The sequence below is a fragment of the Lissotriton helveticus genome, chromosome 12 (genome assembly GCF_964261635.1).
Source record: "Lissotriton helveticus chromosome 12, aLisHel1.1, whole genome shotgun sequence".
Taxonomy (NCBI): Eukaryota; Metazoa; Chordata; class Amphibia; order Caudata; family Salamandridae; genus Lissotriton; species Lissotriton helveticus.
The window spans coordinates 63508291-63534487 of NC_136073.1; the positions used below are offsets into that span (position 1 = coordinate 63508291).

Sequence of the window (26197 nt, forward strand, 5' to 3'; positions counted from 1 at the left end):
TTGCTTTTACAGACGCAGGCAGGCAGCCCCCACCCCTCTGCATGCACGCACGCACACACAGGCGAGCGCATGCACACGCAGGCACACACATACAGGCACACAGACACTCGCTCACACACACACACCCCCCTCCCCCACAGTCGCACGCACACATACATACAAAGGCCGCCCGCCCGCACATTCTTTCCCCGCGCCCTTCCCCGCGCCCCCCGCCTCCCCCTTCCCCGCGCCCCCCGCCTCCCCCTTCCCCGCTCAGCAACGCACTCACCGGCTTCCTTCGTGCGGCGGCTCTCCTCAGCTGCAGGGCCCGGCAGCAGGACTCTTCTTACCTCCTTCTGCACCGGGGCGCAGGGTAGGCTCCTGCCTGCTCCGGTGCTCCAAACACGGCGGCTCCGTCCAATCGCGGCTCTTCCGTGGGAGGCGGGGTAGGCTCCCGCCCTCCTACTTCCTGTTTCCTGTTGACGCGCCGGCCTGCCTGACTTCCTGGTCGCAGGCCGGCAGAGTGACGGCAGTGATTTGCGGTATGTATTTAGTTAGTTATTTATGCATTTTTATATAGCGCGGACTTTACCCGAAGGCGGTATTTATTTATTTATTTTTTGGGACGCTACCTTTTTATTTAGTTTTAAACATTGATGGCTGAATTTTATGGCACTGTACTTCTGAAGTCCCCTCGAGTTTGGTTACAATACTTTCTATCCAAGCCGATAGCGTAAGGCGTTTGGATATGTACTGATCCTGGACCCCATATCTGAACCGAGTCATCACATAATTCATAAACCGATCGAGCACTCGAAATCAAGACACGGCCCTTTTTTACACCCTTTTTAGTTGAAGTCATTTACTTTGTCCATTACCTCATAAACCGGCTTTAATAATGTTACCGCTCTTTAGGGGCTAACATGCAGAAACCCTGCAGCCTTTCGGGGGGATCCTATTCAGCCCAAGCTCATTACATATCTGCGAGGCATGCTTTATACTCAAGAGCCTCGGGGCCTCTTCGCATTCTGCAGGGGGGGCATCATTTTGCGCTCCGCCACAGCAGGCTGCCTCTCTGTGCCCGTTCTGCATTGGCGAAGGCTTGTACCCCAGCTCTCAGGCAATTCACGGGTGCTCGGACAACGGCTTTTTAACTAATTTAAATGATAAGGTTTGCGGCTATCACTTGTTTGTTTAATATTACGGGCATGTGGGTTGTGTGATGCTGCATAAACAGATGCGTTTGGAGTTTATTTACCGATCCGCTATGGAGGGGCTTTTCTTTAATCTGTTGGTGGCTGTTTTTTTTTTTTTAATTTATATTGCGTCTTCATGTACACATGATGTTTGACTTTTTTGAGCAATTCGTTACGTTGGGCTTTTGTATAATTTGATACTAGCTGTTATTTTATTTATATTGCGTCTCCCGATGCTGTGTTTGCCTGCCCCGCCAGCTCTCCAAGGTTGCTATTTGTTTCTTTCCCATCTGCGTACATCACTTGCGGGATACAGGTAAATCTGCATTCTAGAGTTGCCTTTATTGTTTTGAGGCCGGGCGCAGGGGCTGCTCCGATGTTATCAAGGCTGCTATCCCACTGCTAAGGCGGTGCTGCACTCACTGCCTTGTTTATATTTGTTTTAGTTCCGTGATGCTCCGATCTTTGCCCCTTCCGAGTGGAGCTTCCGAGTGGAGCTTCCGAGTGGAGCTTCCGAGTGGAGCTTCCGAGTGGAGCTTCCGAGTGGAGCTTCCGAGTGGAGCTTCCGAGTGGAGCTTCCGAGTGGAGCTTCCGAGTGGAGCTTCAGAGTGGAGCTTCCGAGTGGAGCTTCCGAGTGGAGCTTCCGAGTGGAGCTTCCGAGTGGAGCTTCCGAGTGGAGCTTCCGAGTGGAGCTTCAGAGTGCAGAGTGGAGCTTCAGAGTGGAGCTTCAGAGTGCAGAGTGGAGCTTCAGAGTGGAGCTTCAGAGTGCAGAGTGGAGCTTCAGAGTGGAGCTTCAGAGCTTCAGAGTGGAGCTTCAGAGTGGAGCTTCAGAGCTTCAGAGTGGAGCTTCAGAGTGGAGCTTCAGAGTGGAGCTTCAGAGTGGAGCTTCAGAGCTTCAGAGTGGAGCTTCAGAGTGGAGCTTCAGAGTGCAGAGTGGAGCTTCAGAGTGGAGCTTCAGAGTGGAGCTTCAGAGTGGAGCTTCAGAGCTTCAGAGTGGAGCTTCAGAGTGGAGCTTCAGAGTGGAGCTTCAGAGTGGAGCTTCAGAGTGGAGCTTCAGAGTGGAGCTTCAGAGTGGAGCTTCAGAGTGGAGCTTCAGAGTGGAGCTTCAGAGTGGAGCTTCGGAGTGCAGAGTGCAGATTCGGAGTGGAGCTTCAGAGTGGGGTGGAGCTTCAGAGTGGAGAGTGGAGCTTCAGAGTGGAGCTTCAGAGTGGAGCTTCAGAGTGGAGCTTCAGAGTGGAGCTTCAGAGTGGAGCTTCAGAGTGGAGCTTCAGAGTGGAGCTTCAGAGTGGAGCTTCAGAGTGGAGCTTCAGAGTGGAGCTTCAGAGTGGAGCTTCAGAGTGGAGCTTCAGAGTGGAGCTTCAGAGTGGAGTGGAGCTTCAGAGTAGAGTGGAGCTTCAGAGTGGAGCTTCAGAGTGGAGCTTCAGAGTGGAGCTTCAGAGTGGAGCTTCAGAGTGGAGATTCAGAGTGGAGCTTCAGAGTGGAGCTTCAGAGTGGAGATTCAGAGTGCAGATTCAGAGTGGAGATTCAGAGTGCAGATTCAGAGTGGAGTGGAGCTTCAGAGTAGAGTGGAGCTTCAGAGTAGAGTGGAGCTTCAGAGTGGAGCTTCAGAGTGGAGCTTCAGAGTGGAGCTTCAGAGTGGAGCTTCAGAGTGCAGAGTGGAGCTTCAGAGTGGAGCTTCAGAGTGGAGCTTCAGAGTGGAGCTTCAGAGTGGAGCTTCAGAGTGGAGCTTCAGAGTGGAGCTTCAGAGTGGAGCTTCAGAGTGGAGCTTCAGAGTGGAGCTTCAGAGTGGAGCTTCAGAGTGGAGATTCAGAGTGGAGAGTGGAGCTTCAGAGTGGAGCTTCAGAGTGGAGAGTGGAGCTTCAGAGTGGAGCTTCAGAGTGGAGAGTGGAGCTTCAGAGTGGAGCTTCAGAGTGCAGAGTGGAGCTTCAGAGTGGAGAGTGGAGCTTCAGAGTGGAGCTTCAGAGTGCAGAGTGGAGCTTCAGAGTGGAGCTTCAGAGTGCAGAGTGGAGCTTCAGAGTGGAGCTTCAGAGTGCAGAGTGGAGCTTCAGAGTGCAGAGTGGAGCTTCAGAGTGCAGAGTGGAGCTTCAGAGTGGAGCTTCAGAGTGGAGCTTCAGAGTGCAGAGTGGAGCTTCAGAGTGCAGCTTCAGAGTGGAGCTTCAGAGTGGAGCTTCAGAGTGGAGCTTCAGAGTGGAGCTTCAGAGTGGAGCTTCAGAGTGGAGCTTCAGAGTGGAGCTTCAGAGTGGAGCTTCAGAGTGGAGCTTCAGAGTGGAGCTTCAGAGTGGAGCTTCAGAGTGGAGCTTCAGAGTGGAGCTTCAGAGTGGAGCTTCAGAGTGGAGCTTCAGAGTGGAGCTTCAGAGTGGAGCTTCAGAGTGGAGCTTCAGAGTGGAGCTTCAGAGTGGAGCTTCAGAGTGGAGCTTCAGAGTGGAGCTTCAGAGTGCAGAGTGGAGCTTCAGAGTGCAGAGTGGAGCTTCAGAGTGCAGAGTGGAGCTTCAGAGTGGAGCTTCAGAGTGGAGCTTCAGAGTGGAGCTTCAGAGTGGAGCTTCAGAGTGGAGATTCAGAGTGCAGAGTGGAGATTCAGAGTGGAGCTTCAGAGTGCAGAGTGGAGCTTCAGAGTGCAGAGTGGAGATTCAGAGTGCAAATTCAGAGTGGAGCTTCAGAGTGGAGCTTCAGAGTGGAGCTTCAGAGTGGAGCTTCAGAGTGGAGCTTCAGAGTGGAGCTTCAGAGTGGAGCTTCAGAGTGGAGCTTCAGAGTGGAGCTTCAGAGTGGAGCTTCAGAGTGGAGCTTCAGAGTGGAGCTTCAGAGTGGAGCTTCAGAGTGGAGCTTCAGAGTGCAGAGTGGAGCTTCAGAGTGGAGCTTCAGAGTGCAGAGTGGAGCTTCAGAGTGGAGCTTCAGAGTGCAGAGTGGAGCTTCAGAGTGGAGCTTCAGAATGCAGAGTGGAGCCTCAGAGTGTCAAGAGCAATGCCAATAGCTCTAACTTTAACAAAGGCAAAACCATTGCATTGTAAATGCTTGTTATTTTACCGAATCACATGCTCATGCTGCTGCCTGGTTTGTCTACATGCACACAGGCAGAATCACTCGGTACAAAATGGCTCCTGTTCACTCGTCAGTACGGTCTTGCGCCGCCCCACCTTCCCCCTGCCAAATACATTCATTCCAAATACTGCTTATTTTCATATCAGACTGACTTCTCACATCTGGGATAGCAGGGGCACCTTCCACAGTGATTAGTGCTTCACAAAAAATAATTCTCGGCTAGCGCTCAGAAGCCTTGAAGCTTTGATTGAATGACACTGCAGTTTGATGCCCCGCTCGTTTTTTGATGCTATGCGTTCCAGACACTGATTTTATTAAGACTCACTTGGAGCTCTAAACTGTCACTTGATCTTTCTTTGGGTCATTTCGTTTGCCCGGAAGGACTAACATATCTGTGAAACCCTCTTCTTTTATAGTTTGAGCATCGTCTTCGTTTAGCAGGATAACATTATACATTTGAAAATACAAATATCCGGGAAGAGCAGAGAGCAAATCTCCGCGATGTTGGGCATTCTCCTATCATAAAGGAAGCGTGTTGGTGGGACCTGTGGCATCTAACGCATCATTTAACCCTATATGCGTGGGCACCTACCACAATAATGTATAGGATGAGTTTGTTCCGTTCCCGTTTTTAATTTGATGTAAAACTCAAATCACTGCACACTCTCTACTACACACTCTCTACTACACACTCTCTACTACAGTCACTACTCTCTACTACACACTCCCTACTACAGTCACTACTCTCTACTACACATTCTGCTACACACTCTCTACTACAGTCACTACTCTCTGCTACGCACTCTACTCTCTACTACACTCTACTACACACTCTCTACTACACACTCTCTACTACACACTCTACTACACACTCTCTACTACAGTCACTACTCTCTGCTACGCACTCTACTCTCTACTACACACTCTACTACACACTCTCTACTACACACTCTACTACACACTCTCTACTACAGTCGCTACTCTCTACTACACACTGTACTACACACTCTACTACAGTCACTACTCTCTACTACACACTACTACCCACTCTCTACTACAGTCACTACTCTCTACTACACACTCACTACACACTCACTACTACAGCCACTACTCTCTTCGACACACTCTATACTAGACACTCTCTACTACACACTATCTACTACAGTCACAACTCTCTACTACACACTGTACTACACACTCTACTACAGTCACTACTCTCTACTACACACTACTACACACTCTCTACTACAGTCACTACTCTCTACTACACACTCTACTACACACTCTACTACACACTCTACTACACACTCTACTACACACTCTACTACACACTCTACTACACACTCTACTACACACTCTACTACACACTCTACTACACACTCTACTACACACTCTACATTACACACTCTACATTACACACTCTACATTACACACTCTACATTACACACTCTACATTACACACTCTACATTACACACTCTACATTACACACTCTACATTACACACTCTACATTACACACTCTACACTACACACTCTCTACTACACACTCTACACTACACACTCTACACTACACACTCTACTACACTCTACTACACACTCTGCTACACACACGCTCTACTACACACTCTACTACACACCCTCTACTACTCTCTACTACTCTACTACACATTCTCTACTACTCTACTACACACTCACTACTTTCTACTACACTCTACTACAGACTCTCCACTCTCTACTCCACACTCTCTACTCCACACTCTCTACTTCAATCTCTCTACCTCAATCTCTCTACCTCAATCTCTCTACCTCAATCTCTCTACTTCAATCTCTCTACTTCAATCTCTCTACTTCAATCTCTCTACTTCACATTCTGTATTACACACTCTCTACTACACACTCACTACTCTCTACTACACACTCTCTACTACACACTCTACTACACTCCCTACTACACATTCTCCTACACACTCTACTACACACTCTACTACACACTGACCACTCTACTACACACTCACCACTCTACTACACACTCACTAGTCTCTACTGCTCACTCTCTACTACACACTCTCTACTACACACTCTCTACTACACACTCTCTACTACACACTCTCTACTACACACTCTCTACTACACACTCTCTACTACACACTCTCTACTACACACTCTCTACTACACACTCTCTACTACACACTCACTAGTCTCTACTACACACTCACTACTCTCTACTACACACTCACTACTCTCTACTACACACTCACTACTCTCTACTACACACTCTACTACTCTCTACTCACTCTCTACTACTCACTACTACTCTCTCTACTACTCACTATTACTCTCTACTACTCTCTCTACTACTCACTCTCTACTACTCACTCTCTACTGCTCATGACAATGCCATTAATTTATCTGTTTCCAAAACCAACACATAAATAAAACATTTGTCATTTACAATGCCAAAAGCGCTAACTTTTGCAAAGGCGAGACCGTTGCATTGTAAATGCTTGTCTTGAAACTGTTTTTAACCGACAGTCTTTTATTCCTAATCATAGATGAGTGGGAGTAATACAGGGACTGGAGCAGCAGCGCCTCAGTTTGGATTGGTGTGGCAGGCAGGAGAAAGTCAGGAGAGGGAGGAGAGGGAGGAGGGGGAACTGCTTGCGAAATGAAATTAAAAGCGGCCGGCCGGGAAATGCTCTCGGTAGCATTCGTTTGAAGTGTGAAGCAGGGGGCGGGAGCAGCCTTTGATGTGCGGATAATTAGGGGAGGAGCAGCCAGGAGATCCAAGCTGGGGAACAGATGGCTGGCGATTTGATGCTGTGCACACGCATTTTAGGTCAATGCGCTGGCGCATTGACCTAAAAGCGCACGGGCACAGCACCAAATCGCCACAGTTAGGTAAGCTTTGTTTAAAGCCCTATAGTCTCGCTTCTCTCAATGCGCATGCACATTGATGGGTCGCGAGACCTAAAAATCTCCTGATTTTATTAATTGTGTGCAATCTCGCAGTTTAGCAACTCTAAAAATTCAATATTCATATGTTGCATGCCAATGTTAAGCCTTGTTTCTTGTACTGTCATAATAAATGTAAATGTCCATGTTTAACAACTTAATTTTGGTGGAAGGGAGGGAGAGATCCTGCCAGTCTCTGGAGGTGGCTCTGGAATTGAATAGCACTGTTTCATTGTTTATTGAATCCTTACAGGATATCTTGTGCCGACTGGAGCACACTACCCTCCGTAAGGTGACCGCCAACACAGCCATCTACTATGACCCCAACCCGCAGAACACTGTGGTGGCCGAGGACCAGGAGTGGGTGAATGTGTACTACGAGATGCCAGATTTTGATGTGACTAGGATCTCTCCCTGGCTGTTGCGTGTGGAGCTGGACCGAAAGCACATGACTGACCGCAAATTGACCATGGAACAGATTGCTGAGAAAATCAATGCAGGTGAGTGCAGAATTCCATAGGAACCGGGGTATGAAATAGAAGTCCAATTCTTCTGCTGATTTATCAGGAGGTAGTGGTACACCGGGTTAAGACAGTAGTGGCGGGGCCTCTGATGGCATTCGTGTCCGCTGAAATATATATATATATATTTTAAGCAGTGGTTTCGCCCATCATATGGATGTTGAAATGTTGATCAGTGTGCACAGCGTGCGTTAATAATCATGATTGTGTTTTTTTCAGGCTTTGGCGATGACCTGAACTGCATCTTCAATGATGACAATGCTGAAAAGTTGGTCCTTCGAATCCGCATCATGAACAGTGATGAGAACAAGATGGCAGAGGTGGGTCTCAGTTTAGTGTGTTGAATCTTTCCTGTAGTTAAGAAGCATGGAAGCAGTGACTCGGGCTATGAGCGCAAGTGTGGGTGATGCGGTGGACTCCTTTGCGACCGAATGTGCCTGTGTTTGTCATTAGGCTGTCCATATTCATTCTTTTTCCATCTCTAGCCTCTGTCTTTTCTGGCTGATATGCCAAATGTTAGACCTAGTTTGACCCTTACATTCTATCCATTGGCTGTTGACTGCAGGCTGAAGAAAGGATAGGGTTACCTTCTGTTCCATGTAGGAACTCGGGTGCATAGCAAGTCCAGAGCATTTTTCTGTAGTGATCTGCTGGATACAGAAGCATTAGAAATATTATGTTCGAGGCATGTGGGCTGCTAAATTCATATCTATTGCATAGATCGCCGCCTAGTGTTGGGTCCGGATGATTGCACATTGTTGTCCTGGAAGAGTCTTCGAAGTATCATGAGATAGGTGGCTCCTCCCCTGGACTACAGTGCGCATGGGCATCGACTCCATCCCCAGATTGTTTTTTTCCGCCATTGGGTTCGGATGTGATTTCGACGTCTCCTTGTCGGAATCGGAAAAACATACTTCTTTAAGGCCAAAAGGCCTTCCTTTACTGCGTCGGTATTGTTCGCATACGGTCTCGGCCTTCATACGACTCTTCGAGTCGAAATTCAGCGGAGTCGACTAACTCTTCGGACATCGAGGCCCTGTCGTCGCAGCAAGAGCCCGACGAGCTTACCATGGAACGAAGTCTGTTCAAGCGCTGCCCCGTGTGTGGATCCAAGTACCCACATATCGACGTGCATCCAGTCTGTAACAAATGCCTCTCGCCGGACCACAACGAGGACAACTGTATGGCCTGCTCACAGTTCAGGTCGAAGAAAACGCTCAAGCTTCGGCGCGCCTCGAGGCCCAGCGAGCGGCTCCGGCACCCGACGACATCTTCGACGAGCCCGAGGCAGACGGCCCAAGCCATCGCCTGCAGATTTCACCCCCATCGACGGAGATCGAGGCAGATCCCGGAGAACCCGTTGAGGGCCTGGACCTTGAATACGTCGAGGAGGTAGGGGACGACGAAGAAGTTTATGGGGCCGCGGAAGATAGCTCGGAGGAAGAGCTATGCCCCGAAAGTTACATGACTCAGGCTCAGGTCACGGGATCGCCACTCGGCCTTACCCACGACCCTGCACCGCTATCCCCGGCCCCGCCTTCTGGCCCGGCCTCGGACACACCAGCGGAGACGCCATTGCGCGTATCGAAACCGAAACCTAAACCTTCGGATTCTACGACACTTAAGATGGCCGACGTACCATCGAAACCAAAACCTTCGGATTCGACCACACCAAAGATGGCCGACATGCCATCAAAAATGAAAAAGCCTGCTACGCCAACGACTCCGTCGCCCGCCGGGCCTCTGAAGCCGAAGAAGGCTGTCGAGCCGACACCGCCACAGAAGGTGGCCAAGGACCCGTCCACTAAGAAGGTCGTCCAAAACGTGTCGAGCACGGTTACTCCAGCAAAGTCCACTAAGACTGTTGCAACTCCTTCGGACGCGACTGGGGCGCCAACTGGCAAACGCCCGGTCGAAGCAAAGTCGACAAAGGGCCCCGAGTCACAGTCCGGGGGCCCTACGCATCGGCACACAGACGCCGGATCTAAAGCAACGGCATTCGCGCCTAAGCCTACCACGGAGGCGCGGACCATTGGGGCCGACGATGCGTCGGTGGACACCTCGTCGGCACGGAGGGCCTCCGATGGTGACGAACATAGGGCATCGGTTACAAAACCCTCCGCTTCCTTCACAAAGCAGGTCACTGACTCCCTCAAACGGATTCGGGAGAAGTCTTTAACGTCGACGACTCACACGCCGTCGGCTCCGAGACCGGTTGACGCACCTACGAAGACTTCAACCAAGCTTCTCTACACTCTGCCGCCGAAGGTGGCACCGAAGGCGTTTGCACCCAGATCGGTGCCGAAGACCACTGAAACATCGGAACCTTCGACGCTAAGTGGCCGATTGGATCGACATCAAGCTTCAGAAGAACAATCTGAGCATTATATCGATGCCGAAACGGGGAAATTAACGCTCTATAAGCGAAAGATCACTTCCCACCCATTGGAATCCTATGTCATACCACTAAAGAAGAAGAGGCCGGCACAAGACATTCCTGCCCTTGTTGAACCTCTTCAGCCTCCACCAAGGAGGAGCCCATCACCTTCCCCCAATCAGTCAGGGGGAGAGGACGATGCCCAGGATGACCAGTACAATTTCCCGGCTAACAATGACCCTGATGAGCAACAGGACTCTTGGGTGGACACTGGAGACAAGGGAGGCCATCAGGTGGTACAGGACCCACAGGGTTTTGGTGCACGAACATCCCCAACTGAGGATTCGGCGGCATTTAATGCCTTGATAGAGCGGGCAGCTGCAAATCATGATGTGGATATGCATGCTGACCCGGTGGAAGAAGATTTTCTATTTGACACTTTCTCTGCTTCAGAAAAAACTGTTAAAACACTTCCTATGCTGAAAGGTGTCCTTAAGCATGCCTCAAATCTTTAAGGAACCTACCAGGACGAGAGTGGTAAACCCACGTATTGAAAAGAAATACAGACCGGCACCTGGGGACCCTGCATATATTCGGGGACAGCTGCCTCTGGACTCGTTGTTGGTCGCAAATGCCCGCAAAAGGGCGAACTCCCAGACAACGGGTGAAGCTCCTCCCCCAGACAAGGAGTCGTAAGTGCTTGAGGCATCTGGCAAAAGGGTGGCTGCGCAGGCTGCCAATATCTGGCGCATATCAAACACACGTTATTGGCACGTTATGATAGGGTGCATTACGACACCCTAGAACAGCTCCTTCAACACCTCCCAGATGAGTTTAAGGAGGCAGCCGAGGTGCTCATACAAGAGGGAAAGCTCATTTCAAACGCTGCAATAAAGTGTGCGCTTGATGTGGCAGATACAGCGGCTAGGGCTATTAACACTAGCGTCATGTTAAGGCGCCAAGCATGGCTTCGCATATCAGGTTTTAAACCTGACATTCAAACAACTATACTCAACCAGCCCGTTAATCCAGACAGACTGTTTGGCCCAGAAGTTGACACCACCCTCGAAAAAATTAAAAAGGACAATGAGACCGCGAAGTCCATGGGGCGCTTCAGTCCCAGCTATTCAGGGGGAACACTTTTCGTCGCTCAGGTACCCGCGGTGTTACCAGAGGACACCTGGCACAACAAACACAATTCACGAAAGGTGGCGCACAGTCCTCGTACCCCAAGCAAGGTAGAGGGGGTTACAGAGGAAATAGTGCCAAGGGCAGAGGCAGAGGAAACAACAACTCCCGTTCCTCTGCCACCAACAAACAGTGACTCTGTCGCTGCCCCCCGACCATCCAACACCTGTCGGGGGGGGGGAGACTCCAGCAGTTCCTGCCAGTCTGGACGTCCATCACCACGGACAGGTGGGTGAGAAAACTTATCCAGTACGGTTATTGTTTGGAGTTGACATCCACTCCACCCAACATTCCCCCAAGACAACGTCCTATGTCAGCAGAGCACTTGCACTTATTGCAGCAAGAAGTGGTGGTGATGCTGCAAAAAGGCGCAATCGAGCTCGTACCAGTGGAGGAGGAAGGTACAGGGGTCTATTCCCTGTACTTCCTTATCCCAAAAAAGGATGGATCCCTCAGACCCATTCTGGATCTACGCCCCCTCAACCTGTATATACTGTCAGAACACTTTCACATGCTGACGTTGCAGCAGATTCTTCCCCTGCTAAACCAAGGGGACTTCCTAGCGACCTTAGACCTCAAGGATGCTTATTTTCACATACCACTCCACCCCTCCCACAGAAAATACCTCCGGTTCACCATCCAAAACAGGCATTATCAGTTCAAAGTACTACCCTTCGGAGTGACCACTGCCCCCAGGGTGTTTACAAAGTGTCTGGCGACAGTTGCGGCGCACCTCAGGAGACAAAATATACATGTCTACCCTTACCTAGACGACTGGCTCGTTCAAGCAAAGTCGGAACAGCGGTGCAGACATGTCCCACACCATTCACCTCCTTCACAGTCTGGGGTTCTCACTGAACTACCCAAAGTCGCACCTTCAGCCAGCCCATGTGCGGCAGTATCTAGGCGCGACGATAAATACCCTGACTGCTATGGCTCGACCAAACCCGGTGAGGATCGACAACATTCAGTCGCTCATCCAGAGGTTCAGACCGCAACACTCACTACCAGCGAGAGTGTTCATGCAGTTGATAGGCATGATGGCCTCCTGCATCTTCATAGTCCCGCACGCACGGTTGCATATGCGTCCGCTCCAAGAATGCTTGGCGAATCAGTGGACACAGGCTCAAGGACAACTGACAGACCTAGTGTTGGTTACCGGTCGGGCATACAACTCTCTGCATTGGTAGAATCCACACAACCTTTGCAAGGGCCGACCGTTCCTAGAGCCTGTGCCACAGATTATTCTAACAACGGACGCATCTCTCCAGGGGTGGGGAGCTCATGTGCTCCACTACACGGTGCAGGGACTGTGGTCGACGCAGCAACAGAAGTTGCACATCAACTACCTGGAACTGATGGCAATCTTCATGGCGCTCAAGTCCATCAAAGTACATCTGTGCAACAAGGTCGTGTTGATCCGGACGGACAACATGACAGCCATGTACTAAATCCAGAAGCAGGGAGGTACTCACTCTCCACAGCTGTCTCATCTGGCTCAGAGCATGTGGAAGTGGGCCATTCAGAGGAACATCTTCCTCATGGCAGAACACCTCCCGGGCAAAGACAATCAGATGGCGGATCTCCTCAGCAGGTACAGCCATCAAATGCACGAGTGGGAGATACATCCATCAGTACTCCACCCGTACATCCAACAGTGGGGACATCCGGAGATAGACCTCTTTGCCACAAGAGAAAACGCAAAATGCCAAAGCTTTGCCGCCAGGTTCCCTCACCCAGAATCGTAGGGGAATGCGATATGGATGAACTGGTCAGGCAGATTTGCGTACGCTTTTCCCCCAGCGCCTCTCATTCCACTGGTGGCAAGAAAGCTAAAGCAACACTCTATGACGCTCATCCTGGTTGCTCCAACGTGGGCACGCCAACCATGGTACACCACGTTTCTAGAACTTTCCGTGGTACCGCATCAAAGGCTGCATCTCTCTCCAAGCCTCTTGACGCAGAACCATGGCGACATTCAGCATCCAGATCCGCAACAGCTCAATCTGGCGATCTGGCTCCTGAGGTCCTAGAGTTTGGCTACCTCAACCTGCCTCCTGAATGCATGGACATCATCTGGGAGGCAAGCAAGCCCACTACCAGAGCATGCTATGCAGCAAAATGGAAGCGGTTTGTCATTTAATGTACTGAACACAATATCAACCCGCTAGATGCATCCATTCCTAACATCATCTGCTATTTGTTACATCTTTACAAATGCAATCTGGCGTACGCTTCCATTCGGATACACTTATCCGCCATAGCGGCTTATCTCCAAAACAGGCAGCATCTCTCTGTTTTCAGGGTGCCTGCCATTAAAGCCTTCCTCGAGGGACTGAAACGAGTCATTCCTCCAAGAACACCACCAGCTCCAGTGTGGAACCTTAATGTAGTCCTCACTAGGCTGATGGGCCCACCTTTTGAGCCACTACACTCATGCGAGAATCAGTTCCTGACATGGAAAGTGGCTTTTCTCATTGCTATTACATCGCTCAGGCGGGTTAGTGAGCTGCAAGCGCTCACAATCCAAGAGCCATTCATACAAATTCATTCAAACAGGATAGTGCTCCGCACTAACCCCAAATTCCTTCCGAAGGTGGTGTCACAATTTCATATCAACCAAACTATTGACCTGCCCGCATTCTTTCAAAACCCACAAACAGTAGCGGAAAGAATGCTCCATACATTAGACGTAAAAAGGGCGTTGATGTACTACATTGACAGAACACAACACTTTCGGAAAACACAACAACTTTTTGTTGCCTTCTCAGCCCAGCACAAAGGCAACCCTATTTCCAAAGCAGGAATAGCCAGATGGATTGTTAAGTGCATCCAGATTTGTTATCAAAAAGCTAAACGTACTTTAACAATCCCCCCAAGGGCGCACTCCACACGCAAGTTGGGGGCCTCCATGGCTTTCCTGGGGAATATTCCTTTGGAAGACATTTGTAGAGCAGCCACGTGGTCTACACCGCACACATTTACCAAACATTACTGTGTAGATGTGCATTCCAAGCAGCAAGCAGCTGTAGGACAGGCTGTTCTCAAGACACTCTTTCAGACTTCTGCAGCTGGCACGGGCAACCGCCGTTAATGGAGGGACTGCTATGTATTCTATGCAATAGATATGAATTTAGCAGCCCACATGCCTCGAACTGAATATGCTACTTACCAGTATGCATCTGTTCTTGGCAGTAGGGCTGCTAACATTCATATCGCCCACCCTCCTCCCCGGTGCCCGTAGCGGCTGCAGATACTCTCTTGCATTCAATCATTAGCATGGACATCCTTTACACTATTTCACTCCATCTTTGCCACAATGGCTAAAAACAATCTGGGGATGGAGTCGATGCCCATGCGCACTGTAGTCCAGGGGAGGAGCCACCTATCTCGTGATACTTCGAAGACTCTTCCAGGACAACAATGTGCAATCATCCGGACCCAACACTAGGCGGCGATCTATGCAATAGATATGAATGTTAGCAGCCCTACATGCCAAGAACAGATGCATACTGGTAAGTAGCATATTCAATAGGGTCTGTCCACAAAGATGGAACAAATAGTTTTGAGTCGATGCAGTAATAGCGTCAGCTAAAAATATATTCCATCTAATATGTAGCTGTAAAAAGTAAACTAATTTTTTTTTCCTGATTTTTCTGGATCCCCTCAACTACTGGTAGCGCTTAGCGAACACCGTTGTCATTTAAATAAACATTACAGGTGGGCTGGTGGACCATTGGAGGTGCAATATATTGAAAACGGAGTCCTGCAGAGCTTGAATCACACACAACTCGCTTAACATCCTTAAGCGCAGTTTGCTTGATTAATGAGTAAAGTGTTATGTTTAGTAAATGGGACAAACAAAAATGAGAACACTGTCTTTATTAGATGAATGGAGAACTCAAAAGTTAATCATTCTGCAGTACTCTAATGAAGCTGTTTAAGAAACGTAAATCTAAATTCTACTTTTAGTGCTTTGCCGTCTACAAGATACTCAAAATTATCTTGGAGACCTCATACATTCACTGTCAGAATTCTTTGACTGGGTCAACGAACGAATAGTATTTGTGGCACACAGCTGGATGCTGCTAGCTGCAAAACAGGCTGATACGAGTTCTGACCATACACCTACCTGTTAAAATGAAGGTCCTAACTGAGCCATTGGCAAAAGTACAGTAAGTGATATCAGCCTTGGGGTTTATAAGTTGTAACCAAAAGGCCAATAGCAATTATTTGCATAGGGGCATTGTTCCAAGAAATGTGGATAGACTTAACTTTGAAAAGTCTTAACACACCAAATGTTGTCTGATCTAGTTAGGTAACAAAGATGTTAAACAAGCCCTTGGTCTCAACCTCCCAATGGTTATCAAGTGCACTACAGAACTTTCTTTCCCTAAAAAAGAAAATAATTTCCATAATGGAATCCAGAACATAAATATTTCTTCACGTCTGATGGATACTTCTAATCGCAGATTCCTTGCCTTAGAAGACTTGCTAAGTGGCACATTGGATCTGGAAAAGCTTTTCCATCAATGTTCTGTATGTAGTGTGGCTGCATGTTGACCGCTCATAGCTGCAGAAGTGACTGGGCGGAAGAACAGTATAAAAGCTCCTTCTGTGTATTGACTTCAGTTCCTTTCTTTCTGCAACGACCGATGCAGAGCCACTTTTGTGCTAGGGAATGATGCCCCTCATAAGATTACAGGTTTGAATCAAAGTTGTGATTGTAGAAAACAGATGTCCGTCATGGGCCCGCGCAAGTGGCAAGCTGACTTAAGACCGATCTGCCTAATGTTGCCCTACAAAATTACTGAAGCGCCTCTGCTCTGGATACAGCCCAACTTCGATCCTATGCCTCTCCCAGGGCTGACGTGCCATCCGATGCTCCATTATCTTTGGATCCGGTTCTGACCAAAGCTTGATACCAAGGAAAACCAAAGGAAATGATGGACGGAGCGTTGACAATACAAGCACTCACCCCCAGTCAACTGATCTGGGTTTAATCCATCACCGTTCTTTAGCCCACTCTGCCACCCCAGTTCAGACATGGCTATATGCAAATCAGTCTGACCTGTGCCTCATGGGAACAGTCCAGCCCGAACTGCCAAGCCATGCCTTCCCTGGACCGGAAACAAGCTACCGAGGACCGGTTTCTGGCATTTCAGCCTTCTTCAGCCCAGCTTGCTTGAATCCAGTGGCAAAGTGAGCAAGGGACTCACGTCTGAGCATACCCTGCCAACTTATGGCGAACAAAGAAAATCCAAAGGAAATGATGGACGGAGCTTTGACAATACAAGCACTCACCCCCAGTCAACTGATCTGGGTTTAATCCATCACCGTTCTTTAGCCCACTCTGCCACCCCAGTTCAGACATGGCCATATGCAAATCAGTCTGACCCTGTGCCTCATGGGAACAGTCCAGCCCGACCTGCCAAGCCATGCCTTCCCTGGACCGGAAACAAGCTACAGAGGACCGGTTTCTGGCATTTCAGCCTTCAGTGAAATGATATGCCAAGTAGTTAACCGCCTGGGGCTATTTGGAACAGTGGGCATTACAGACTGCCCAAGCTGTCAAGCCAGACCTAGAAAGGCCTGTTTTACATTTTGCGATTTCACCCCCCCCCCCCCCCCCCACACACACACACACACACACACACACACACACACCTTAAAATGCCAGAGGGTATGGTTCTACCAGAATGTAAAAATTGGCTTCTCAAAGGGTTGTGTGGCTTTGAGCGTTGTGTATTGAGTCCTGTTATTTTGCATGTAGTTGACATGTTTTTGTCTCCCTTAAAGGAGGAGGAGGTGGTGGATAAAATGGACGACGACGTGTTCTTGCGCTGTATTGAATCAAACATGCTAACAGACATGACTCTGCAAGGCATTGAACAGATCAGTAAGGTAAGGGCCCTGTACAGTTACTCTCATAAGGAAGGCTTGCATGGGTTTTGCAAACCAGTGGGCACCCTACGGCACTCTAACACTAAGCTGCACTCTTTCAGGTCTACATGCACTTGCCGCAGACTGACAACAAGAAGAAAATCATAATCACGGAGGACGGAGAGTTCAAAGCCCTGCAGGAGTGGATCCTGGAAACTGACGGTGTTGGCTTGATGAGGGTCCTGAGCGAGAAAGATGTCGACCCCATTCGGACCACGTCAAACGACATTGTGGAGATCTTCACGGTGAGCTTGAAGATTATTGGTCCATGAGGAACTTGTAAAGGGGATGTTGGGCGCTATGACTATATGAAATAGTCTCACTGATTGGCTTAATCACACTTGTTATGGCAAACTACCACGCTATAGCTTTGCTTCCCATGATGGGAAAATTAGTGTCACCGCAGTGAGCAAATGGCGAGTATCTACCTAGAGCAGGCATCTCCATCCGTCCGGATTCAGAAAGGACCTTGGTACAGAAACTATATGGGAGAAAGCCACAAACTATATCCATACGATCTTTACTATCTTAGATATGAGCGGTACAGTGGCCTCATACTACTCTACCTGTCAGCCACTGTCCACTCTTCTTTCCCATTCTATCTTGTTGAAACGACCGGCAGATTTAAAGATTGGAAGCATGGTATTGGAATAGTGGGTCTCCTCCTTCTCTGACTTCACTCAAACCATTATATTGGAACATTGTAGTTTGCCTGCAAAAATGGCCACGGTTTGGTTCCCCCAATGGTCAGCACTGCCCTTGTTCTTCAATGTTTGTCACCCCTCCGATAAAATTGATAAATGTTGTTTCCAGTTCTTTGCTTTAGCTGATGATAGACAGCTTCTTGTCCGGCCTATATGGGGACCCTACCCTGCATGTATTTCATTATGGTTGGCAGAAGTAGCAGGCTGGATCAGAATAAATGTCCTTACACTGAATGGAGAAAATTAAACGGAGCCAATCTTTTTGACCCCAGTGATGGCCTTTGTAGTCGTGGCCCCTGCCAACCCTGGTCCACACAGCAAGAAATCTGTGGGTGATGTTGGCTCCACTCCCCTTAATTCCTCATATTACCAGTTAGTCTCTACTTGTGGGTGTTAACTGAGGATTATATAGGAAATTCTACCCCTGCTTCCGTTTTCCTAAAATTACCATTATTAGAGCCCCGAGTCTGCCTCATAGGCCAGCCAAAATGGACCACCCAGAAACTACGGGTAGTCCTGAATGCTTTGTCCTGGCTCGTTCTGGGGCTGAGCCGGAGATCATCTGTATCAGACCATTTACGGCAACTACATTGGCTCCCTGTTTGCAATAGATTTCTATAAAGCTCAATGCTTATGCGACAATGAGATTCATAGCCTGGAAAAGTTAACTACATGAATTCCCTTTTCTCTAGATATACGTTCTCCAGAAGACTAAGATCAGTCTCTTAATTTCAGTAATCTATCCTCTGTTCTAAAAAGTCCAGAGTAGAAGGCCGATCCCTTCTAATTACTAGAAATGCCTGAATATGGTGATGCTCCAGCTGAGAGCTCTAGAACAGCTGACTTCTTGTTTAATTTATAAATGCAAACATTCTCACCTGTTTTCCTCTGACAGCAGCCTTTTTAGGTCTTTTTGAATACGAGCACCGGGGTACCTCTTTAGAAGGTCAATCTGTGCGCTACGCAAGCTCTAAACATTTGTGCTGATTACTTCGTTATCAGCTTTTCCCCCCTCATAAAACAGACCTTGACCTTGTTTGAATGTGGGTGTTGGGCATGGAGGCGTCTGACTGAAAAGAAGAGGTTAAAGTGAAATCAACTGAGATCTAATTGTCAGACAGATGGGTAACCTCATTCTATATAACAAATATGTTTGTGAGCCTTGCTCACTCCTCTTAAGTCTCCTTTGGGTTATTGCATCTTACTACTAAGTTGCAACATATTAACTTCAAATAGAACCACCTCAGGAGAAGTTGATTGTAGTCAATCTATGAAACTTTTTTATTACCAGTTTTCGATTGGCTTCACCTTACTCTTGGGTGATAGTGCAGCCACAACAGCAAAATTAACATTTGTTTTTAAATACTGTTCACCTTAGAAGAAAACATTTTCCTCCCTATGGTAGCTTAATACGAGGTGTTCCATCCTGGAGGACCAGTATTCTAATTTACTTTTCGATCTTGGCTTTTGAAATAAATAAATTGCTGCCCTTGTCCAGTAATGCTTAGCATAGGTTTCTGTGTAAACATTGTTGCGTGGTGTTAGATTCTGTGACTGATTTGTATTTTCTTCCACAGGTGATGGGGATTGAAGCTGTCCGCAAGGCCCTGGAGAGAGAACTGAACCACGTCATCTCCTTTGATGGCTCTTACGTCAACTACCGCCATTTGGCCCTTTTGTGCGACACCATGACTTGCCGTGGTCACTTGATGGCCATTACTCGTCACGGTGTGAACAGACAGGATACCGGCCCTCTCATGAAATGCTCCTTTGAGGAAACCGTAAGTTCAGATCAGTCGCCCAGCGCATTATATTTGCAGTCTGTAGAGCGCTTAGGGATGCCCATCCATTTGCTTCACAGCTTGGCAGATTGAAGCTTTCTGTCCATTTCCAAAATCTATTTATTCGATCTAGTTTTTCTATTTAACCTCTCCTTCCCTAGATTCACTCCTGTTTTGTTTTCCCAGCTTCACCAGTTGCAACTTCTCTCCCTGCATATCTTGCTTGGTTTCCTTCTCCAGCTGCACCTAACCGTTTCTCTTTCAGGATTGGTTGGGTTTGGGAAAGAAGTTGCGTTTGTCTCAGTCTTGTAGGATATGCGTATTTTCAAAGGCTGTTCATACGCTCTGTCCACTTTGTTGAAATGTATCCTGCTGTACTTTACCTAGTGGGTGCTGCAGCCTCTACTGAGGGCCACCACTCACTTTAGTCTATTCTGCAATATACTTTTCCAGGCTGCACGCGAGTCTGAGGGTTTCGCTGCTGGATCTTAACTGCCTACTCATCCCTTCCTTCCACATCTCTGCAGGTTGATGTGTTGATGGAAGCTGCAGCTCACGGCGAGTCTGACCCTATGAAGGGCGTCTCTGAGAACATCATGCTGGGGCAGCTGGCTCCTGCTGGAACAGGATGTTTTGATCTGCTTCTTGATGCAGAGAAGTGCAAGTACGGCATGGAGATTCCAACCAACATCCCTGGCATTGGGGTTGCTGGAGGACGTAAGTATGCGTGCTCACATGTACTAATGTTATGAGGGATTCTGAAATCTGCTATACTGAGAAGTTGAGTCCTGCTAGGGACAGGAGGAGAGACTCCAGCTATGCATCATTTGGGTCTATTCTTTTCTAACCTACTCAGCATATGCATAGCAACACACATTGCTTTGCTAGTATGCTTTACAGTCTGTACGTCATGGATCTGTACGGGTGGTAGTTAATATTTTTTTGTCTTTATGAATTTCGTCAAGGGCTAATATGATTGTTGGCCTGTAGGAGTGTTGACATTTATTTTAAAATCCAACATTTCAAACATTTTAAATGTGATTTTGTTAATTTCTTTTATTGTAGCTACTGGAATGTTTTTTGGCTCTGCCCCAAGCCCAATGGGTGGCATGTCTCCAGCAATGACTCCGTGGAATCAAGGAGCGACTCCAGCGTATGGAGCATGGTCGCCCAGTATAGGTAAGTCACAGCTTCTTTATTTGGGGGTCTCTAGTTTAAAGAGTATGCTTTGTGTTGAATTCACACATTTATGAAGTAGATCTGTGGCTAGTCCTCCAGTCGTTTGGTGGATGCAATCAGTCTTTTGGGGGATGCAATTTTGTGGCACATTCAACTGTGCACACAGGCACACTAATCGGTAATAATAAAAAAAAGATCTTCTGCATTCAGAGGTCTTCTCTTGCCAGCGGAGTCCAGGGCACCTTGGATATCCCTTTTGGTTTCATGCAGTTTGGTTTGGGTAGTTCTCTTGCTCTGCTGCTTGTTTTTTGCCTCTAGTTTTATTTTTGGCTTTGTGTTCCAGGTAGCGGCATGACCCCTGGAGCTGCAGGGTTTTCACCAAGTGCTGCCTCTGATGCCAGTGGCTTCTCTCCTGGATATTCTCCAGCCTGGTCGCCCACCCCAGGATCTCCGGGATCTCCAGGGCCTTCCAGCCCCTACATTCCTTCTCCAGGTGAGTGATCTAGAGTGGGCGGAGTTAAGTTCTTGCTAGGTTTGTCGAATACTGACGCTATTATTGGAGCAGGACTAATCCAAACTGTTTCTTGTCCATTTATTGTGCGGAGTTGTATTTGCGAGGAGGCAAAACGAAATTCTAAACTGCAATTTCAAAACTAGCCAACTATGTGATAATACAGCAATGAAAGTCAACATATGTAACCAATTGATGCCATTAGACAGCAGTTCTCTTGGGATGTAAATGCCACAGCTTCAGTTTGATGCCATTTCCTTGACCGGCAGTGATGGTTTGATAGTTGTGATACTGCTGGTACAGTTCAGGTGTAGGAGGGGGTAATTGATTATTAAGTGTTACTTTTCGAGAAATGTGATAACTGGACCCCTGCTGTGTGAGGCTACCTATCTGATTTTAGAGTGGCTGCCCTGCTGTGGTTTAAACAAGACAACCAAGTGAACCATGGATGTTTTTCTCAGTGTTTTGTCTGTGACAAGCAGGAGAACTGAAACATGGCTGCCGTTTTCAAAGCAGGTCATGGAAATGGGACCGGTATTCTGTCTTGCCGTAAAGGCAGAATGTGGGGCAGGATTAGAGGAAGTGTTAGCGAATGCTTATTTGGGAATTGGTTACATCACGTAGCACATGCTTTCACCTGCAGCAGTGAGCCACCTCATTGTCAGCAACGTTTTATGTAGACTCAGCTACTGCAGTGGTTTTTACTGGCTGATCATTAAGTCTTAAACCTTAACCTTGTAATCTGATAAATAAAATGTACATCTCTGGATGGTTTCTTTTAAAACCTCAATAGGTGTGAACTTTTTATTAAAACATTTATCCTTTATCTCTTGCAGGAGGTGCCATGTCTCCAAGCTATTCTCCAACATCGCCTGCTTATGAACCACGCTCTCCTGGAGGTTACACACCCCAGAGTCCAAGCTACTCTCCTACGTCACCATCCTACTCTCCTACCAGCCCCAACTACAGCCCTACCAGCCCCAGCTATTCCCCAACATCTCCCAGTTATTCTCCTACTAGTCCCAGCTATAGCCCTACCTCTCCCAGCTATAGCCCTACCTCTCCCAGCTATAGCCCTACCTCTCCCAGTTACAGCCCTACCTCTCCCAGTTACAGCCCCACATCACCGAGCTACAGCCCTACCTCTCCCAGCTACAGTCCTACGTCACCCAGCTACAGCCCCACTTCACCTAGTTATTCTCCTACTTCCCCTTCTTACTCCCCCACCTCACCCAGTTACAGCCCAACATCGCCGAGTTACAGCCCTACTAGTCCCAGCTATTCTCCTACCTCTCCCAGCTATTCCCCCACAAGTCCATCTTACAGTCCGACCTCCCCAAGTTACTCTCCCACAAGTCCATCCTACAGTCCAACGTCCCCCAGCTATTCTCCCACATCGCCTTCATACTCTCCTACAAGTCCAAACTATTCTCCGACTTCACCCAACTATACGCCCACCTCTCCCAGCTATTCACCAACATCACCCAGCTACTCGCCTACATCTCCCAACTACACACCTACTTCTCCAAACTACAGCCCAACTTCTCCTAGCTATTCCCCAACATCCCCAAGCTACAGCCCCACATCTCCTAGCTATTCCCCTTCGAGCCCGCGGTACACCCCGCAGTCTCCCACCTACACACCCAGCTCACCCAGCTACAGTCCAAGCAGCCCCAGCTACTCTCCAACAAGCCCAAAATACACCCCAACAAGCCCTTCCTACAGTCCCAGCTCCCCAGAGTACACCCCAACTTCTCCAAAGTACAGTCCAACAAGCCCCAAATACTCCCCTACATCACCCAAATACTCTCCGACCTCTCCAACCTATTCTCCTACCACACCGAAGTATTCGCCCACTTCTCCTACCTATTCCCCCACTTCTCCAGTGTACACACCAACATCACCAAAGTATTCACCAACATCCCCCAAGTATTCGCCAACCTCTCCCACATACTCTCCAACTTCTCCAAAGTACTCCCCTACATCTCCTACCTACTCTCCGACCAGCCCGAAGGGATCCACATATTCGCCTACATCACCTGGCTATAGCCCCACCTCTCCAACGTACAGCATCACCAGCCCAGCAGTCAGCCCAGAAGACAGTGATGATGAGAATTGAAAAGCTGGTGCTCTGGAATGCACTGCCCGCTCCTAGGATGCTCTGCAGATGCCTGACTGCACATTGACCCATGGCTAAGACCCGGGAGATATTGGCTTCCTTTTGATTTGGAGTGAGGCAAAGGAAGCCTCACATGGTTGCTTCTCACTTTGCTGAAACTAACAGCTGCTGGAAGGGCCAAAGAACTTCATTGCCATGACCGGCATTTTGTATTCCCACTGCTGGGTTTCAAACAATCCTTAGTGTTTTCTGTATTATGGGCTCTTGCCTCCTTTTAAGATGGAAGGATGCCAGTTAAACAGTGCAGTGTTGCTGCCCAGGAGGTTTCCAGTAACATGGCTGTCTAAAGCCAATATGTTTTGTTTCTTTTCCTTGATCAAGGGGGCTAAGCAGTTTATTTTTGTAAATATTATTTTGACTTCATACTTACCCAAATCTGGGTATCGGGGCCCAACCAGAGGTCTACTTAACCATAGTACGGTTGTGCACTAAACTATTTGGTTTCTGGTGCTCGGGCTCTGCGAAGATTTAGAACTGATCTGGCACGTAGCTCTGTTAGGTGCCCAAGAGATGCAGTCTTTTGAAAAGAGCTTTTTTGTTGCATTGTCTGTTTCACATGTTTTGTGCTCAAGTATAATGCAAAGGCTTTTTTGTGCAAGATATTTTTTTAGCAATTCTGCCTCGACAGATTTTCAGCTGCTGTGTTAAACACAATGTGTATAAAACTGTCTAAAAAGAGAACTATTCATCCTTACACCCCACCCCAATCTCCCACATCATTACTTAAAAGATGTGGGATTATTTATGAATATTTTAAGCTCCTGGGGGACTGAAGCAGGATTGGCCTGTGATCCTGTCTTGGGAGTCCAGATGTCTTTCTTGCAGGGCCCTGCTTCCACCTTTGGCATAGTTTTTCACTTTTTTGACATTGGTATTAAGGAAGGATAAGTTGGTTGCTTAACCAGAGACTTCTCTCAGCTACCCGGGTGGTAACTGGGCGCTGGGTCCAGCTTCTAGAGGGCGGACAAGACTTATAAGCTTCTGCTATGAATGAGGCTGGTTATTTGTAGTCATTTTTGTTTTCTTAAAACGCTAAATAAAGTTTTACTAATTTTGAAAATGAGCCTGGTCTGGTTATTGTGAGTGCAATGTAGCGATCTGTGTAATGAAATGACCTATTCAGTTCTGCTGGACCTGCCAGTGGAAATGTTGAGCCATCTGTAATGGGTGGTAGACTGAGGCATGGTTGATAAGGCATTCATTACCGGCTTGTCCTTCTTACCAAAACTGGAAAAAGCTTCCATAAAAGTCAATCTAATTTGTCTGGTGGCTCTAGCACAAATCAACCACGCACCCAGGCCTCTGCTCCAGTCAAGCAATTCTGACCTTGAAGAACCGGGTTTTCTTAGAACCCAGCGGTGCCAGGGACACACCCGAAGTCTTCGAGTTCACCTGTCTTGGTATACAGAGACACGGAATACTTCTAGGTGCCGTCAGATCAAATTTATTAGCTGCAGCTAGTAACAGTAATCTCAGCAATACAACACTGTGTACAACTCAGGAAACTGCTCAATTTTCGTAGAGCAAGACATCTCTTTTTATACATATTTTGCTCATTACAAATGCACACCCACTGCGACAAATACTGATGAATGAAATACATTTTCCCTCACATCATAAAAAGCTCACTTTACATTGTACCAACCCACAAGTTAATTATTAGGAATGTCCCAAATTCAATTTCCACAAGTCGGACAAACCCATAATTGAAAGCACTACCCATGTAATGAAAAGACATAAGAAAAGAAACAATTCAGATGCTGAATAGGATAAGATATGTACAAGAGCACTAAAGTTAACGATATCCTGAACATTGATTGGCAATTTTAGACAACGATCAGCTAGAGAAATTGGCTTCGCAAAGGGTCAGTTTCAGGTGACGGGGTCAGCGTCCTTCAGTTCACTCACAAGTCAGAAAAGGCCTAGTTAATACGCACATGAACAACGAAGCCCATGCAACTTTGTTCGTTCGGTTACCTCCATAGGCCTAGTGAGGGCAACACAAAATGGCGTCACAAACAACTCAAACAAAATGGAGTCCGGTTCGAGAATCACAGAACCTCAGCCCCTCCTTTTGCCATTACGTAGGCAATAACCTAAACTCATGTCAATCTGAATCCAGGTCTATATCTATTCTCATCAGGTCATCAAGGTGTTGCTGTAGCATCATCTTATTATCCTTCACTTCTCTCGGGACAGGTCTTCTCACACAGATTGTAGCACAAAGACTACAAATGGCGGGACCACACTGGATGCATAAACAACACGAGAAAAGGATAGCTAAGGCCATACCAAGGAACATCAGAATCTTCCATCCCCATCTAGACAACAGTTCCCAAATCCATTCAGTCAATGACCAGTTCCCTTCGTCTACATGGATAGACTCAGCAGACTTGTATAACTTCATGATTGCTTGGTACACTGTCGGGGCATTATCTGGTATGAAAACACAGCAACTAGACCCGATCAATTTACATACCCCACCTCTAGCTGCTAATATTGTTTTGTAACGTCATAAGACGATCCGCCTGAAGCTCAGCTGTAATATTGCTAAGAGCACCTGCAGTTTCATTTATAGTGGCCTCAACCACTCTCGTAAGCTGTCGAATATTCCTACTATTGGCCATAGGGCACGAAACCCTTGAAGTCTCC

At 47.8% G+C, this 26197-nt stretch overlaps 1 protein-coding gene across 1 annotated transcript in view; it reads left to right on the forward strand.

The window, feature by feature from the left end:
- Positions 1 to 24605, forward strand: part of POLR2A (RNA polymerase II subunit A) — a 57011-nt gene extending 32406 nt beyond the window's left edge. Inside the window, exons 21-29 of the mRNA XM_078669696.1 lie at positions 7416 to 7662; positions 7903 to 8003; positions 17048 to 17152; positions 17254 to 17436; positions 19473 to 19676; positions 20204 to 20393; positions 20742 to 20855; positions 21199 to 21348; positions 22203 to 24605. Coding sequence (XP_078525822.1) covers positions 7416 to 7662; positions 7903 to 8003; positions 17048 to 17152; positions 17254 to 17436; positions 19473 to 19676; positions 20204 to 20393; positions 20742 to 20855; positions 21199 to 21348; positions 22203 to 23485 — 2577 coding nt within the window. The 3' untranslated portion in view covers positions 23486 to 24605. The remainder of the gene's footprint in view (positions 1 to 7415; positions 7663 to 7902; positions 8004 to 17047; positions 17153 to 17253; positions 17437 to 19472; positions 19677 to 20203; positions 20394 to 20741; positions 20856 to 21198; positions 21349 to 22202) is intronic.
- Positions 24606 to 26197: the final 1592 nt, after the last annotated feature.